General features: G+C 39.9%; 1 protein-coding gene across 1 annotated transcript in view; it reads right to left on the bottom strand.

Moving 5' to 3' along the window:
* Positions 1–254: 254 nt before the first annotated feature.
* LOC124256525 (ceramide transfer protein-like) overlaps positions 255–19992 on the bottom strand; it is a 30953-nt gene continuing 11215 nt past the window's right edge. Inside the window, 14 exon segments of the mRNA XM_046690512.1 lie at positions 255–1024; positions 2556–2679; positions 3584–3783; positions 4531–4594; positions 5151–5318; positions 6123–6197; positions 6676–6762; positions 8723–8809; positions 9233–9387; positions 9651–9755; positions 10316–10445; positions 10998–11093; positions 11095–11106; positions 13012–13128. Of these exon segments, the coding sequence (XP_046546468.1) occupies positions 897–1024; positions 2556–2679; positions 3584–3783; positions 4531–4594; positions 5151–5318; positions 6123–6197; positions 6676–6762; positions 8723–8809; positions 9233–9387; positions 9651–9755; positions 10316–10445; positions 10998–11093; positions 11095–11106; positions 13012–13128 (1548 nt within the window). The 3' untranslated portion in view covers positions 255–896.

Genomic DNA, 19992 nt, shown 5'->3' with positions numbered 1-19992 from the left:
CAGATGAATTGCACGAGGATCATGCATCAAATTGCTGAAAAGTATGTGCAAATATCGTGCATGTGAACAGCTGCGTTTTGGTGTAAAGTTTTGTTAAGAATTCACCAATTTTCATGGAGTTTCATCATTTATTGAACTGATGACAATAATCATTTCAACGTTACAAATTTGTTTTACAATACATCAGTTCATGTGTAAACAGTACCTTTAAACTGTATAGAATATTTTGCAAAATCTAGTTTAGATCAGTTGACTGAAGTAAGTGGCTACATTTACACTAGTGAGTCTAAACTTTATGTTAGCAATATTAGGGGACACCAGAAATGGACTTCAAACATTATACCCACAGATGGAATCCAAACCTGGGCTTTGGTGTAAAGAGCACACTAGAAACCAAGTGCTAACAAACCAAGAAGGCCTTCCTAAACACTACGTCTGTGGGCAATTGGAGCGAATAGTCTACTGATTCAGCAGCATCAGATACTGAACAGCTGCAGTCACAGCAACCAGGTGTTAATACAAATCTTAGCATGAGTTAAATCATGACACCCTACGGTGCACCGATGTGGGAATTTGATTCTTTGAGAGTGATGATGAGTTTGTAGCTAAATTGACATGCTGTCTCAGCAGATGCTATAACATGGTTGTAAATTGTGCATAAATCGAATTAACTCATTCCATTCTGCCCATGTGTCTATCCCATGTAGGAGAGCTGTAGACTGACACCTGCAAAATAAAACTGTACAAGGAGAGAGACTGAGACTCGCCTCTTGACCCGCGGTCCACGGAACCTGTCCCACAGGCCCCTGAGTGGACACTTGTGATGACCATCTGACAACACATCCCATCCCTTGGGCGTGGTCAGTGGATGATGTTTCAAGTACGTGTGAGTAGATCTAGAACAAGATCGGCTTCTCGGCCGTCTTTGTCTTCACGTACGAGGTGAAACGCTTGATGAACTTAGGGTACTCGCGTTTGTAAACAGCTCTCAATACTGATGCTGGCGCCCAGCCTCCAGGGTTCACTGTAAAGGGAGAATGACCTGATTAACTATAAGCTCCATGTACATTTGATACTGACATAACAGATTAACTAGCCATTTCAACTGAAAATTTTGACATTTCTGTATCTTTATGCAAAGTCCAGCAGTTAAAAGACACTTGACTAATTCATTGACATGTATACTTTATGCATGTAAACATTGCCTGTATTGTGTGACAATGGTCTTTTTACTGTCTGTCTGATAACAGGCTAACTGTTTGGGGCGTTTTTGCTACTGCCAAAGAATTACGATACTTAACAACTATCCTTTTATCGTTTACTATACACTCTGGACAATTTGTCAACAAACTATTGGGCTCATAATTCTGGACTAATGGTTACAGTGAAATGGGGATGAATTCTAGACTACCCCCATTGGTTGTACTGTAACTGTGGGTTGAATTCTAGACTACCCCCATTGGTTGTACTGTAACTGTGGGTTGAATTCTAGACTACCCCCATTGGTTGTACTGTAACTGTGGGTTGAATTTAGGACTACCCTCATTGGTTGTACTGTAACTGTGGGTTGAATTCTAGACTACCCCCATTGGTTGTACTGTAACTGTGGGTTGAATTCTGGACTACCCCCAGTCTGGAAGACTGTAAATGGTAACCATGTTACATAGTTTACAAAAAGTCAAATTGGCAGTATTTCAGCTACTGTAATCGTAGTTATTTCCGCGTGGGATTAATTTTCGTGCTTTTAGCGCAAAAATATCGTGCGTCAATAATCATACCAAGCGAAATATCCATGTTCAAGTCATGACAAATACTCAAGTAGGAACAACATGCAATTTGTTTAATGCAGCCAATCAACAATTTGACCATATGAACAACACGTGTTCATAAACAACAAACACTACTTTATGATTTCTATGTATAATTATTGTTAGTACTGGTATACACTCTTCCTTAATTCGTTGTCAGTTAATCTCTCATATGGGACAGGTGTTGTCATGTTGACACAAGTATAATCCCACCTCTCTCTCTGATTGTTTTAGTAAACACGATTCAGTTATGGCGGCTAGCTTTGATCACTGCATGTCTATCGGTTTTGAAAATGTGATGGATACCATCACTCAGGTGTTTGAAATGCGTGATAAAACAACTGTGCACCGAAAATTACACCCCTTAAAAATATATACGATTACTATATATCGTGCCTACGAAAACTTTATATTAATAAACCAAAATATACATATCTGTCAACTAAGGACAGCAAACTAAAAAGAGTAACACAGATTTACACAAAACTAGCAAGGAACCATAAAACGATAATTTCTATATACGACACGTAAAACTTGGCTACAGATCGCCAGGAACTGAAGGTACATATCCATACTAGGAACCATGGGGACTTACAGTACTTTTGCAACCTGCATGGACCCTAGTTGGATTTACAACATTTCCTCAGTGGAAGATGGTTAAAGTGTAATGCTGGTTTAATTTTTTAATGCAATGAACGGTTACTAAGAGAGACAAAACATAATACAAGACTGAGTCAGGGCTCTTACCATCAGCGGTGTAGGTGATCTTACACTTGACATTGTCCCGACTGATTTCACCCTCAGCTGGCGGTTCTACGATTGTCTGACAGATCATAGCCACATTCATTGTGATCCGGACATACTTGCCACCCTGGAAAAAGATTTGTAACCACGGTAACAACATGAGAACATTGAACAACCAGTATGAGCAACAATATAAGGAAGTAGCCCTAAATCTGCTCCACTTATCTGATCTGATTTATACATAGCTGCCATGGTGGCCAGACCAAATGCACCTATTCTTTTCAAAAAGCATCTCTTTGGCCAAGTGGAAAGAGCACCTGTCAGGACAGAAGAAGGTCAGGGTTTGATCCAAGGCTGCATAATAACAAAAGACGAAAAGCAGAAAGACAGTACTTCTTGTTTCCCTGGTACTAAGGATTGAGGGGCTAACTGGTCAGTATGCATTTTCTTGGTTGGTAAAAATTCTGAAGCATAATATTTCAGTAGGCTAGCACTGATAAAGCATCTCTAGTTCGGACTAGTACAAGTGTATGCTCATACATACACACTAACACACACTGCTTTGTAAGGGACCGTTCACAATTTATGGCTAGGGGGTGATGATTTTATGGAGAAGCATGAACAATGTGAGTGACCCCCCACTAAAGTTTATGTACTATGTAAGTGACCCCCCTGCATGTCATGTACAAAATCAATGACCCCTCCCCTTCCCATATTTTTTAAGCAAAATGTTTTAATAATTTTATGTACAAAATTGTTGACCCCCTCCTACCTCCCCAGAACAAAATGGGTGACCCCCCTTAAAATCATCATCAAGCCATAAATTATGAACGGTCCCTATGTGCAATAATCTCGAATCCGATGTTAAACATCATTTACCTCACCTCTACATTAATCAACTGAAATCAGGTGTTGCATGTGGGTTAATTAACAACTTGGACTCAAAAAAACCTGAACCTCATGAAAGTGTCATAAAAAAAAGCCTGTGGAACAGGTGCCCTCACTCCACAACAAACCACGTAAAGACATACCGCACAGTTTGGGTGGTCACAGGAGTAGTTGACGACTATCCAGCTGTCCGGACTATCTTCGTTCTCGCCTTGAATGTTGCGTATGTGGGACCAGAAGAGGGCGTCTCGCTGTGACGCTGGCCACACTCGCTTGATGACATTGTTACAGATGAGCGTGTCTTCTGACAACCACTCCACTGTCCTGCACGTCTCCAGGGTGGCTGACAGAACAGAGATGGAGTGTGTGAGTGAGTTGGGTTTTACGCCATTTTTAGCAATATTCCAGCAATATCAAGGCACATTGTGCCAATGTGGGGAATCGAACCCAGACTTTCAGCATGACGAGTGAATGTCTTAACCACTAGGCCACCCCACCGCCCCTACAGAGGTGGAAGTTAGTCAAGCAGGTACATAGCTTAACAGGACAAAATGCTGTTACATTCAGAGACTTCTCTTAATGTCTATAACAATGCATTAATCTCAGTACAGTTCTTACAGACCTGTGAAGATCCGGGTTAGAATTGGTCTTTAGCAACCCATTCTTGCCGTAAGAGGTGACTAATGGTCACATGATCAAACAACTGTGAATCTTCAATAATCTTTCACTTCTAAGATCCATTCATGAAGCAGAATGATCAAATGATTATGTTTTAATGAAGCATTTGGCAATATTCCAGGAACATCAGGGCAAGGGGATACCAAACACGGGCTACACACATTGTATCTACATGGGGAATTAAACCCAGGTCTTCCGCGTGATGAGCAAATGTTTTAACCACTAGGCTACCCACCGCACTTCATGGAACAGAATTCTTGTTCCATTCTCCATATGAATCCAACATGCCCAGTTAAACCTAATTTTGTCATGAAAAGTGACATTCCTATGCAGAAACTAGCCAAGTGACACAACATTACAGAGCATTACATTACATAACAGTAGGACTGTAGTTCCACGCTGCTGTACCTACCTTCCCACTCCATCCTGACATCAATGTCCCAGAAGTGGTGGCACAACTCATGGCCAGTAATACCCTGCAACAGTGTCAGTAATCACGCTCATAACACAGAGGCGGCAATACGATATGTAATGAAAAATGACGTTGATGAGTGATATACATTGATGAGGACAGTTTAATGCAAGACTTGCATCGACAAAGTATCATAATACTAGATTACATGTTACAAGAAAACTCCAGCATTGTCACTCATAAGACCTGTAAATACATGATGCCATTTAGAAATGTTAGTGGCGGTGTTTGGTCCTGTGCATAGAGCTCAAGTCACTAATCAGGTGATATTAAGCAACGTTGGGCACGGACAGTCCTTGGATGGGTGACAGTGTTTGGCACCTTGACTCCCGAGAGTTTCTAGGACTTCAGTCCTGTCCCACAACGAAGCACATGTGATACATGTGGTGTCACCTTAGGCAAGTGAGTTTGTTCAGAATGATCACATTTTTACACCGCTTACTGTGAAAGTGTAATCCAAGATATACCTGCAACTATCAAAATATATTTCCCCATAAATTTTAATCTCAGTATATGATTTCTTCGTAATCTGCTTGAGTGGGAACTGCATGAGGTCTTACCGAGACAGTTGTGACAGCCTTGAGAGGATCCACCACAACTCCTTCAATCTCCAACTCCCGCTTGTAAACACGCAGCTCTCCATCCTCCGCGATGCAGGTCCATGTGTCTTCCCCGTCGGACGTCCTCTCGTACAGCCGGTACATGTGCTCATCAACCACGCGATTGATCTGTGTCATGTTCAACACAGGGTTAAGGCTATACCTTTCACAGTCACTGGTGACATTAGCATGATTAGCTGCATGTCTGAAGACCAAGTCTTGTGAATTTTCGTTTGGTCTAGTAAAGATCAGCGGATATAATTCTGTATACTATTATGTCCAAGAAGACTACAATTCACCAAAAATAACTGCAAGATGCACGTTTGGTGGATAATTTTGAGCACAGTGAGTTTGAGAGTGAGTATGGATTTTTGCCGTATTTTCGCAATATCCTAGCAATATCATGTTAGAGGACGCCAGTACAAATCCTAAGCCTTTGGCGTGAGGGGCCAAAGCTTTAACCACTGGGCAACTGCACTGCCTCAAATCATAAGTAACTGAAGTCATTTCACAACATACTGAAGGTTACATTTGAAAGTAACAAATAGTGTATAGTGTTTTTTCATTTAGTCTTATTCATATCATATTTCCTGTAAATTCATTATTCATGTTAATGTTTTCAGGAGTATGGTTTTAGCAATATCCCTGCAATATCACATGAGGGATCAAATTGGCTATTCCAGGGTGACAACAATCACGTTAACCACTAGGCGACCCCACCCTTTTTGTCATAGACTGCTCTCATTAAACTCAACGTGTGGTTTCAAACAGATATATTGGGACATTGTATGTAATGCTATTGTCAGAATGGCTCTTATTGTAAACCCACACATACTTTCCAAATATTCCACACAACTGTTTCAAATCTGTTATCAATTACATTTTTACTGAATAATGTTATGAACCCAATTAACCATCATAGACCATACAAACCTCCTCGTAGAACTTGTTGCTGGGTAGAAGTGATATTTTGGGTGGTAACTTCACAGGTGCCGGACTTGATGCTCTCTGCAACACACAGATCAAAATGCTATTGAGAAACCTTCATGTAATTATTTTTTAAACACTGCTTAAGTAAATCCCAAAAACTTCTGATTTTCCTATAACCAACATTTTTAACTCATAAATACTCTACATTCAGCACATATATATCCAAATAAATCCTTGCCATATTCTCCACAGAAGGTGAGTGAACAGTAGCCTTAATTTCACAAGCAAATACATCTATCGATACCAATCACTCCTCGTGTCAACTGGATAAAACACAGCCCTCCTACACTGTAACAGTGTGGGATGTTGGTGAATGAGTTTTGGGGCAATATTCCTGCAATATCACAGCGGGGGACACCAGAAATGTGCTTCACGCATTGTACCCTAGCAGGGAATCGAACCCAGGTCTTCAGCGTGACAAGCAAACACTTTAACCACTACCCTGCCCCACATGTCGGATACTGGTAAGGTCCCTGGTTACAGATAAACTGAGTACCTTCTCTTCTTCCTTCTCTAGTTTATCTAGGGTAGCATCCACAGCATCGTAGAACTCATCCTCTGTAATCATGCAGTGCGGACCTTCCTGGAACACATAAAACACATGGCATCGTAATCTCAAGACAGTGGCACAGAAACAGTAATGATATGAAAAGGTTACTAGCCAAGTGGTTTCTGTATAAGGCACTAGAAGGTTACATCCACATTATCATCTCATCCTACTCAGTACTCACTCACTACTGTGTGAATGGAGACATAATTTGAAGTCATTTGGATTGATTGATTGATTGAGATATGATTGATTGAGATTGATTGATTGATTGATTGATGTCACACTCAGTATACCAGCTACATGGCAGTGGTCTGAAAATAATCCAATCTGGACCAGACAATTCAGTGATCAATAGCATGAGCATCGATATATGCAACTGGGATACAATGACATGTGTCGACCAAGTCAGCAAACTGATCACTCGATCCAGTTAGTCGCCTCTTACGACAAGCATTGGTTACTGAAGATCAATTCTAAATAATTCATGGGTGGACACCATATGTAACATGTTTCCATGGGGTCTTAAAATTTACTATGATGAATATCGTCACCATCCATCTGTGAGACTGACATAACTCAACTTCACCTGACTAGCAATCAATTACTGCCTTGTGGTATGACATCAACAAGATCATTAGTGAAAATTACGTAACAATGATAAATACACAGATCAAAATGCTTAAGTAAATCCCAAAACTTCTGATTTTCCTATAACCAACATTTTTAACTCATAAATACTCTACATTCAGCACATATATATCCAAATAAATCCTTGCCATATTCTCCACAGAAGGTGAGTGAACAGTAGCCTTAATTTCACAAGCAAATACATCTATCGATACCAATCACTCCTCGTGTCAACTGGATAAAACACAGCCCTCCTACACTGTAACAGTGTGGGATGTTGGTGAATGAGTTTTGGGGCAATATTCCTGCAATACCACAGCGGGGGACACCAGAAATGTGCTTCACGCATTGTACCCTAGCAGGAATCAACCCAGGTCTTCAGCGGACAAGCAAACACTTTAACCACTACCCTGCCCCACATGTCGGATACTGGTAAGGTCCCTGGTTACAGATAAACTGAGTACCTTCTCTTCTTCCTTCTCCCTAGTTTATCTAGGGTAGCATCCACAGCATCGTAGAACTCATCCTCTGTAATCATGCAGTGCGGACCTTCCTGGAACACATAAAACACATGGCATCGTAATCTCAAGACAGTGGCACAGAAACAGTAATGATATGAAAAGGTTACTAGCCAAGTGGTTTCTGTATAAGGCACTAGAAGGTTACATCAACATTATCATCTCATCCTACTCAGTACTCACTCACTACTGTGTGAATGGAGACATAATTTGAAGTCATTTGGATTGATTGATTGATTGATTGATTGAGATATGATTGATTGAGATTGATTGAGATTGATTGATTGATTGATTGATTGATGTCACACTCAGTATACCAGCTACATGGCAGTGGTCTGAAAATAATCCAATCTGGACCAGACAATTCAGTGATCAATAGCATGAGCATCGATATATGCAACTGGGATACAATGACATGTGTCGATCAAGTCAGCAAACTGATCACTCGATCCAGTTAGTCGCCTCTTACGACAAGCATTGTTACTGAAGATCAATTCTAAATAATTCATGGGTGGACACCATATGTAACATGTTTCCATGGGGTCTTAAAATTTACTATGATGAATATCGTCACCATCCATCTGTGAGACTGACATAACTCAACTTCACCTGACTAGCGATCAATTACTGCCTTGTGGTATGACATCAACAAGATCATTAGTGAAAATTACGTAACAATGATAAATACACAGATCAAAAGAAATGAAAATGTGAAAACAAGGAACCCTGCTGACAATAATGGAGCAGAATTGTAATTACGATTACAACTGGATGAATAGTCAGTGAGGACTAATGAACACTGTTCCTCCAATAGCCTTATAAACCAGTCACTTTGAACCTGCACGTACCTCATAGTCTGGTCCACCAACAACAACAGGTTTGACTTTTTCTGTTGACTTGTATGCTTCTTCGATCTTCTTCTTCTTCTCCACTTCCTGAAAATGAAAGCACAATTACTGTCATACATCAGTGCCCCTGAACCTGCCTACAAGTGAGTGAGTGAGTTTAGTTTGACGCCACACTCAGCAATATTCCAGCTATATGGTGGCGATCTGTAAATAATCGAGTCTGGACCAGACAATCCAGTCATCAACAGCATGAGCATCGATCTGCACAACTGGGAACCGATGACATGTGTCAACCAAGCCAGCAAGCCTGACCACACAACCACGCGCCTCTTACGACAAGCATGGGTTACTGAAGTTTCGTTCTAACCCGGACCTTCAAGGGTCTGCCTAAAAGTGTCACTGATATGACTGTGTGTCAAACACTACACCAAACGGGTTGGGATTTGACTATGTATCAAACACTGCTCAGGAATGGGATGGAGATATGTCCATGTATCAAACAGCACTTACCCTCTCCAGACGCTTCTTCCACGCCTCTTCTCTCTGCTGCATCAGGTCAATACAGTGAGAGAGTGTGGCCACAATGCCAGCCGTTGTAGCCTTGAAGGTGAAGGCCTCTCCCTTGAAGTCCACAGCATGGCCACCATGTTGTTGTAGGACAGAGGCTGTGGATGTCAGACACATGACCCGTACTTTACAGTTACACTCCCATCAACAAGCTAACCACAGTCTGTGCAATCCATACAAACCATTAATTAAGAAAATAGAGTCTACATTCACTTGTCTACCTTTAATATACTGCTGAACATTATGAAAAGATAAAGATATACATTACACTGTTTATAGTTGGTGTGGTATGCAATCTCAGGGTTACATTCTGTTTCTGTTTTGTTTATATCCTTTCTCATCATGGCCTACCCATACTCACCAAGGTCTCGACCCTTGAAGCCCCCAAATGTGTGGTGAGGCTCCTCTGTAGGCGTGGCCGGCTTGTCAATGTCTACATCAGCATCGATGTCATCTGGCTCAGCCACTGCAACGCAGCAACATGTCATGCACATTCAGCGTCATCAATCTTCACCAATCACAAATGTTCTATATAATCCACATGAAAATCAGTCTTTATTAAAAAAATAATTCACACAATGAAACAATCGCAATCCTGAAATAATCCTTTTGAGATCCTTATATATAAATAGTACACAGGGGAACGATTCACATTCTTTACCCGTGAAGGTCTGGGTTGGAATTGGTCTTCAGTAACCCATGCTTGTTGTAAGAGGCGACTAAAGGGATCGGGTGGTCAGGCTCGCTGATTTGGTTGACAGATGTCACCGGTTCCCAATTGTGCAGATCGATGCTAATGCTGTTGATCACTGGATTGTATGGTCCAGACTTGATTATTTACAGACCGATTAGGTGGTCAGGCTTGCTGACTTGGTTGACACATGTCATCATATCCCTTTGCTTAGAACGATGCTCGTGATGATAATCACTAGATTGTCTGGTCGAGACTCGATTATTTACAGACCGCCACCATATAGCTGGAATATTGCTGAGTGTGGCATAAAACTAAACTGGCTCACTACTCACGTTCTTGGACCACCCCATGTGACACAGCAGAGGCGCAGCTGTCAAAGTAGCTCTGGAGTGTATCCACCTGCCGGCAAAGTATATCCCGAAACGTCTCCATCTCCATCAACTTCTCACGCAACCCCGACCTCTCTGCAAGTAAAGTCATGCATACTGTAATGTGTGCTGTCACATTGTATTGCCTGAAGTCAACTAAAGACATGTCACTTGTAGTGTTACATATGTAAAGTACATTGAATCAACTACTACATTATTAAGCCCACTGGAGGACAAAATGTGCTGTCATTTTCACATAACTTTCAAACTCAAACCAAATCAAGCTCCTGATCTGTCATATGTACTGTCACATATCTAATGTATATATAATAACTCCAGTCAACTCAAACAATGCCAACCTCAATACATGAAAGGTCACAAATACTGTCACAAATATATTACCTCAAACTGACTCAATGCCAGCCTTGCTTGAAGGCAAGTCACATATGTAGTCGCATATATATTACTTGGGTCAACTGAAATAATATCAACCTGACTGAAAGACGAGTCGCCATGTGGTGTCGCATACATTCCCCCAAGTATTGTGATTCTTGGTATACATCACAGACAGCATAACATGTGCTTTGTGATAGTGGTTTAAATAAGAGTGTGACAAGCAGATTGTGTACATTATCAAAGTGTTTACCTTGAATGATGACGCCGATGCCGTGGAGAGGCTGGTGCCAGAGGTAAGAGACAACATGGAGCCATGGCGCCGCAGATTGTTCTCGCTTCCATACCCCGGATTCGGCTTGCTGAAAAATAAATGAAAATTGGTCCTATCTGTCTAATGTTTGCCCAAGCTCAACCATGTTATCAACCACTGACATTTCTCGTCCAGACTTGAACAGTGAGTGAGTGAGTTTAGTTTTACGCTGCACTCAGCAATATTCCAGCTATATGGCGGCGGTCTGTAAATAATCGAGTCTGGACGACTTGAACAGTGATAGGCAGCTATAGTCTGCGGACCGATGAATTGCAATCTAACTCGAAAACTAATAAACATAAAATACTCAATGAAACACTGATCATAATTAAAACGTCAGACCAACGCCGTGAGGTTTTTGCAGAATTTATTTCCTAAAAATAAAAAAGTTGTTTAACAAACTATCATTAAAATATTGACACAGTTCACTATTTGTTACGAGGGAGGAGTGCAGAGAAAGGGACAGCCAGGTGTGCGAGAAAGGATGGAGACGGTGCAGCACAGGTTAATGAATCAATAACTTTGTGGGCACTTGTGCACGTGTTTCTCGAACACCTGGCTGTCCCTTTCTCTGCACTCCTCCCTCGTAACAAATAGTGAACTGTGTCAAAATTTTAATGATAGTTTGTTAAACAACTTTTTTAATTTTAGGACATAAATTCTGCAAACAAATCACAGAGTTGGTCTGATGTTTTGATTATGATCAGCTTTTCATTGAGTATGTTATGTTTATTAGTTTTCGAGTTACATTGCAATTCATCGGTCCGCTTTTGAGGCAAACGGACTATGGTATAAAACACTGGTGTACAACACCACTGAGGTGAGGTCAAACAGGGTTTAATGTCATGTTTATGATCACAGCACATACATAGTAACAACCACAACACCAGACTAGTGCCAGTTTAGTGCTATGGTTAAACATGGAAAACTTGGACATGGACACTGAAACTGATCAAGAGAGGACCAAAGTTTTTATCCCCTTAATGCCGAGGGGGGACCAGTCAGGGTAACAACAAGTGCCATGAATGTATTTGGATCTGGTGACAGGGGATCAAACCACAGACCTTTGACTCTCAGAGCGGACTCTGAATCCACTAGACCACAGAGTGAGTAAGTAATATTCTCACAATATCATGGCAGGGGACACATGAAATGGGCTTCACACGTTGTACCCATGTGGGCAATCAAACTTGATAACCATAAGGATACCCCATCGCCCCACTAGACCACAGAAGTGGTATACAGTGAGTGAGTTAGTTTAGCTTTACGCCACACTCGGCAATACTCCAGCTATATTACAGTGGTCTGTAAATAATCAAATCTGGACCAGATAATCCAGTGATCAACAGCATGAGCATCAATCTGCACAACTGGATACGATGACATGTGTCAACCATGTCAGCGAACCTGACCACCCAATCCCGTTAGTCGCCTCTTACGACAAGCATGGATTGCTGAAGATCATATCTAACTCATATCTTCACGGGTCCTGGTATGTAACATTACTAACACTAACTCTCACAGTGTATCTGAGATTTGAAATGATACCACTACTAAAGGAAGCTGACACAAACACATGCAGGCTCTACTTTAACCATGCTAACACTATATGTTTTGTAAGTATCATCAAGCCTTTTCTTTTACTCTGGTAATGTTGGGCTGGTAATTGAAACAGAATGAAATAACAACTTCACATGAAAACACTGGTATCGTAAACACTGATGCGACAAAACCTCAAATTTGGCATTTTTGTGAAGCCTGTTTATAGTGATTAAATCATTTTACATGGGAACAAAGTCACACATTGCCTGGGGCACATTATTTTCATTATGATCAGGATGGGTAGCAAAGCTTTAAACAGGAATGATTATTCCATCCACAATTCTGATTTTATGTCCAGTGTATCCATTAACCAAGACATACAAATTCAGCACTTTATCACTTTGTCTCTTACCCTGTGTAGCTCAATAGCATCCACCCACTGTTGCCTCTCATCTTCATGGGTTGCCCGTAGGTACCACAAACTGTCATTGACACTCACGTCAAACCGACACTCATCAAACTGATGGGGCTGAAATGTACAAATTAACTTAAGTGATATTAACAAGAAGAATACAGAAATCTTTTAGTGGCTTATCATAGAGTAACAACAATATCGTTCACTGACTACATCATACAGCTTATTAAATCTCACTTCTATCTTTAAATTAAATTTGTAAGGAGAATACAGAAATCTTTTAGTGGCTTATCATAGAGTAACAACAATACCGTTCACTGAATACATCATACAGCTCATTAAATCTCACTTCTACCATCTATAAACCATACCCAATTTTAAAGTAGCCTGGACCAATTCACCACTGTAGATGTGCTTCAGGCATGATATCTCCATATCTGTATCATTAACTCCTCAAATATATCTTATCATCCATGAGTATAATTTGATCAGACAGACCTTTTTTGCATTGTGCCATTTTAAGCAGTCTAAAATAACAGCTCCATGTCATTTGTAGTGTTGGGAATTGGTTAAAATCTCATAATTGATGTTTGGTTCATTACAACCAATCAATCATCGAAAATAATTGGTTAGCGTCATTTATGAAATGTGTTAATGCACAAAAAAATAAGGAAAAAAACATGTAGTTCTTGGGGGTTGTTTGGGGCAAAATTTCACATCTTTAAAGGATGACTAGTATGGAGGAACATAAATTTCTTAGAGTCTTTAATGAACCAATAAACTTTGTTTTTTGTTACTCTTTTAACCATTACATATGAAAGATTTGTGGTTAGTCTTATGCAGACCACCAAATTCATTCTTAAAAAATGTGTGGTTAATTAATACCGAAAGCAAAAAAGTTGCCAAAAGTCGTCGCCTGCTTCCTCTCACTCGCCAACGAAAAACCACAGACAGGTTACGTAACTCTGTCGCCAGAGCACTGCAGTGACGCCATATGAGGAACGATTTTCAGTTAGTTGTATAGAAATGTGTAGCACGCCATCATTTTGATGATTTCTCGACATCAACGATGACATGCCAAATCGCTGCTTTGTCGCCAATTGCTGCTAGGGCCGGGCGATGGTGTCACCATGCACAGATTTCCACAGGACCCGCAGAAGTTCGTGCTAAATGGGTTATGTTTGTGGAGTGCGGCGAAGCGCTAGGAAGCCTGAAACGATATCTTACTTGTGTTCAGATCGCTTCACGGAAGTTAAAGAATCAAAACTACTTACTAGTTGTGGTAAAATATGCATATGATTGATGACCATAAAGATTTTCTATGAAACAACTTGTGTAACATAACGATTTCTTCGAAGTGAGGTTGTGGTCGGCGTAACAATAATATTGTAAGTAGTATTATATTGATCACCCACCTTCGCCACAAGAGAAATTGTTACTGTAAACGATATATTTCTCACAAGAGGTTTTATTTTCACAAGAAAAACATTTTAGTGCGAAAATTTATACACCGCTTGTAATAAACCTGTCATTCATTCAGTCTAGCCACGCTCGCCTGAGTTGTTACCATAACACATCACGCTTTGAAGACAGAAATCAACAGGAATCTTAAAATGACTGATAGTGATCATACTTAACTGTCGCTGTAATGGATTTCCCAAAACATAATTAAATAATGAGCCAAATCCCATCACGAATTAGCTTAAAACAGCAATGTGTGTTGTGGCCATGGAAATTGGTCACATGACATGGTTTGATACAAAAGATTACCGTGAAAACCACTCGGAAAGAAATAATACAGCAGTATTTTATTTATTCATTAAGATTTTATTCACCAGTACATCATGAAGCCGTAATAGTCACTTAACACTCAATCATCTCATCTCACAACAACCCGCTTGTTTGAAATCACAAAGAGCTTCATATACAGTATAAGTTAATTCGGCCAGATCGCTAGAATTCGAACATAAGACTGATGTGTTTTTCATCTCTTCCGAGTAAACAGATTACTGTGTACTAGTATATCGCACAGATAGGATTTCCTGTGAGTAAGCAATAAATCTTGCCTGACAGGTTAAGCCACTCTGTTTGTTTTCACTGCTATTAGTGGCGCCAAAGAGACAGCTGGCAGTTCCGCAATTACTGATTGGCGCCAATAATTGACCGCCTGATGTAGTCTAAACCGTCAATTCCGTCTAAAATTGCACCACGTCAATTACGCTTACAGTATATATATGATTGATTACCATAAAGATTTTCCATGAAACAACTTGCATAACGACTTTTTTGTGCGGCAAAATAAGTATAGTATTATATTGTACCTCGCTTCATCGAGTATTGTTATGTTATAGTTATGTCATGCAAAATCCTATTGGCTATCAATAAAATACATTTTTATTACCAGTAGAAAGGTAGTTTTGATTTTGTAACTCGGGAAAACAAACCTAAATACCATTTATCCTCAGACTGGCGGATGTTCACAGGCGCCGCCATTTTAAAAATCGTAAAAAATCTGTTAGAATTAATGAGATTATGGTTTGTTTTCATCAAGTTAGAAAATCAAGACTACTTTCTACTCAGAAGTTAAATATGTATTGGAATCATAACCAAAGGGATTTTGCATGACACAACTTATAACATAACGATTTCTTCCACGAAGCAAGGTGGGGTCGAAGTCACAATACTGCACGATAAATTTCTTGCTACATTCCCATGGTTAATGTCCACTCACCAGTATGTAGATACTAGTCAATGTATGCCTTTATATTTGGTCTTATAATCCTAATTAGTTTATTATCATACTTGTATGCATTTTGAAACTAAATAAAAGCAGACGATCTGCTGATACTTATAGTGAATTTATAACAGAACTGTAATATCTAGACATTTTATAGCTTGCCAATGTGAATCATAATTCGCACACACACCCTAGTGCATGTTGTCTGTCTCATTACACTTCACGGCGAAAACAATGATTCTGTTGAATGCTACTTACAAATGAATAAAAAAAAAATGCAAATATTAAAATTAAAACAGATTAAAGTTATAGGAACAATATCAGGCCATTACCTTGTATCGAGGAATGTATCCATCAATATCCACAAAACTTTTCCAAATGATGTGTCTTTTAACAGTTTAATATACCTAAAAGTGATAAATCTTTTGGTCAGGTATTGGTGTATAGTCTCATTGGTCACCCAAGATAGCACACATGGCAACCAATTGCATAATGTCCGCCTTTCTTTAAAAACAGTAATTTAGTTAGCCAATAATGGGCAATCAATCAATGTATTGCCAGTTAATCCTTTGAAAGAAGGACGTTGTTTTTACGCAGACACCGACACGTACAGAGTGTATTCAGTATAGATTAGTAAATCTACATACATAAACACTACCTTTTGACAATTCCGCTGTGTAAGGTGAAAACTTATGGGCCGACACTGTTTTGAGAATACAAACAGATTTTTACATGACATGATTAAATATCGAGGTAAAAAAACACAGAAATGGGATCAATTTGGATCAGTCATTATACAAATAGGGCCTAACGACACCAATCGATTTTGACAGAATCGTCTATGAAAACAAGTTGTAACTCGAAACTAGGCAAAGCAGGAGACAAAATTAAATGACAGTAGATTGTGAGAACATATAGCTTTCATTTTCCACAACAATTGTCAATGATTTCAGGTTTATACAAGCCTGTAAACAAGATAATTTAACCCCTAAAATGTAGATGAATTCTGCATTGGCCCTCAAAGCTATTCCTCATATGACGCCAGACAATTGGTTGAAATTTCGCTCAAAGAATTGTGCACTGTTGTCAAAAAGGTCGATTTAAGTCAATTAAAGGTTTAAGATAAATTCAATCATGACTTGGAACGAGCTTGTAGTGCTTATGAAATGTAACAGACAAAACCAACCTAGTGAAAAATACTGTTCATGAAAACAAATGTTCTAGAATTGTTTGTGTTCAATTATGAGAAAACATGATCGATTGCTTGGTCGTTTAGTCACTGCGACCAATCTTCGATTATTTCAATTAATCGGAACACCACTAGTCATTTGATACAATGGCTATACAATCATGATGGAATATGGATGGGGGTGACATGAAACACGATGAAAAGGATGTGAGTGAGTTTAGTTTTACACTTGCTTTTAGCAACATTCCAGCAAAATCACAGAAAATAGTATTTTATTTGCTATTATCATGATTAGGCTAGACAAATTTTATTTCTTGTTTTACAGATCCACCAGTCACATTTTTCAAGAAAGAATTTTTTTGAAAATGTTCCCCGCTTAAAAAATAAAATCCTAATACGGGAAGGAGACTTCGACTACAAAAGGCAGTTTGTTGGACACTGAAACACCAGTATCTGTTCTCAGAGACTTTAAACTGCATTATCTAACAATATTTGAGGTAGAAATCAGTGCTTCGAGCATCTCAGCAAGTGTGAAGTTGAAAAACAATGCCTTGAAAAACTTGTGTGGCTTTTGGGTTTGACTGGTGATCTTTTTTCCTCCTGCCTTTAGGTTTTCTGAAGACAAAATTCTGTAAATCAAGAAAAGAATTGGTCTGGCCTTATGTGAATATTAGTCAAACTTACTGATTTCCTACATGACGTGATGATGAACAGTTATGCCTTTTTAATCATGATTAACATAGTTAAATATTTCAGCAAGTTCAGCAAACATTAGAAGTCACATAGAAGTTAACTGATTTGTTGCTAGTCATATTGATTCAGCAATGTTTGGTAGGGATTAACATAGAATCGAGCTGATTCCTTGCCAAGTCGTATTGTTTTGGCAACATTTGGTAAATACTGGCATAGACGTTAGCTGATAAGTTGCCAAGTCTTATTGTTTCAGCCATGTTGGTACATACAACCATTAAAGTCTGCTGGTAAGATGCCAAATCTTATTGTCTCGGCAAGCAAATGTTATATCTGGACTACACTTGGAAAAGTACAAATTCTAGTACTGTTTGGGTGAAGTCCATCCGGGATTCAAACCCACACTGAGTGAGGTCCCAAATCACCAGCACGCAAAAGTCATTGCATATTCGATGTTGGTACATACATGTATTAACATAGAAATCAGCAATCAGCTGCCAAATCTTACTGTTTCAGCAAACAACATCTATGACTGACTGACTGAGTTTGGTTTTACGCCGCTTTTAGCAATATTCCATCAACATCACGGCGGGGGACACCAGAAATGGGCTTCACACATTGTACCCATGTGGGGATTCGAACCCGGGCCTTCGGCGTGACGAACCAACGCTTTAACCACTAGGCTACCCCACCGCCCACAACATCTATGAATACATTAGGACTCCAAGGATGGCTACGGCTATCCCCAACTCATCCACCAGCTCATACAGATCTTCACACAGCCCCAGCAGTGTAACACAACAGATGGTCATCGTGGCCATGATGATACAAACAAGAATTAACACACAATCAATGGATATTGGAACATAAGACTCTGCCTGTTTTGCATGCATTTATATTAACTAATTCTATTATATCACCACTATGATTATATTTTTTCTGTTGAAAACCTTTCAGGACTACAAAGCCAGCTTGATCCAACACTAAGTCCCACATTTCATCTTTATGCTCACAGTCTGTGCTCGAAACATTTCCACTACTTGCCCAATTTAATCAGTTTGGCTCTAAGCATAATATTCAGTACCATATGGTGCTATTCTGTGAACTGTTAAAACTATTAATAGCTGAGCTCACTAGACCAAAGCAGTTTTCTAGACTTTGACTACAGACTAGTTACGACTGACTGACTGAGTTTGGTTTTACGCCGCTTTTAGCAATATTCCAGCAATATCACGGCGGGGGACACCAGAAATGGATTAGTTACGAACTGTGAACATACTGAAGTGACCTTCTTGTGTTCAGACATGTTTCCGGGTGGTCAGGCTCGCTGGCTTGGTTGACACATATCATCGGTTCCCCATTGCACAGATTGATGCTCATGCTGTTGATCACTGGATTGTCTGGTCCAGACTCAATTATTTACAGACTGCCGTCATATAGCTGGAATTTTGCTGAGTGTGGCGTAAAACTAAACTCACTCACTCACTCACTCACTCAGACATGTTTCCAAAGCTCCCTACAATGGTATCAGGTCCTTCACAGACAAGGTAGTGGACATGTCAGAAGCAGTTCCTGGTTTTGCTGTACTGCAACATTTTGGTTGATTTTAGTGATATGTGGATCAAATGGAGCCATGCTTGAGTGAGTTGGGGTTTACACCGACTTTAGCAATATTCCAGCAAAATCACGACAGGGGACTCAAGAAATGGGCTTCACACATTGTACCCAGGTGGAGAATCAACCCAGGTCTTCAGCAAACGCTTTAACCACTATGCTACCCCACCGCCCCTGATCCATGCTTGAAGCTCTGTTGTTTGATGACTCATTTAACTGGATAACTTGCACTAAAGGAAGTGTTTTCGTACAGAATAATAAACAGGGTGCGATTTCGCTAGTTACAACCTGCACTGGTGCGTGTTAAACATGGCTGGTGGAGGTTACCTTCAGTAACAGGTTGCACCCGATGCAGGTAACAATAAATCCTCCAACATCTTATGAGTGTGTTTACACTATCGGTAATACAACCAAACCGGAAGTTGACCAGTGGATATTTTTACACGCTCTACGCATGCGCACAGTGAGTCGAAAATTAATGTGAAACCAACGAATAGCTGTCGTCGAGTGTTTTAATTGGGAAGTAAGTGACGGGAAGTAATATGTTTCACCCATGTTACAAGGAGAAACATTTGTGTACTCATAAATCAGTTAGGAAGCAGATTCTTGTGTGTGTTTGTTGTGCGAAACTGGTGTTGAGAGCACACATTGAATGACATTTAATGGCAGGTCAGGGTTCACTGTGCTATATGTCATCCAGAATGGTTCCATGACTTTTCGACTACAGGAATGAAAAGGTGATAAGTAG

Source organism: Haliotis rubra, unplaced genomic scaffold, assembly GCF_003918875.1.
Source record: "Haliotis rubra isolate DU_JTF1 unplaced genomic scaffold, ASM391887v1 Scf63, whole genome shotgun sequence".
NCBI lineage: Eukaryota > Metazoa > Mollusca > Gastropoda > Lepetellida > Haliotidae > Haliotis > Haliotis rubra.
This window is presented reverse-complemented; position numbering and strand designations above follow the sequence as displayed.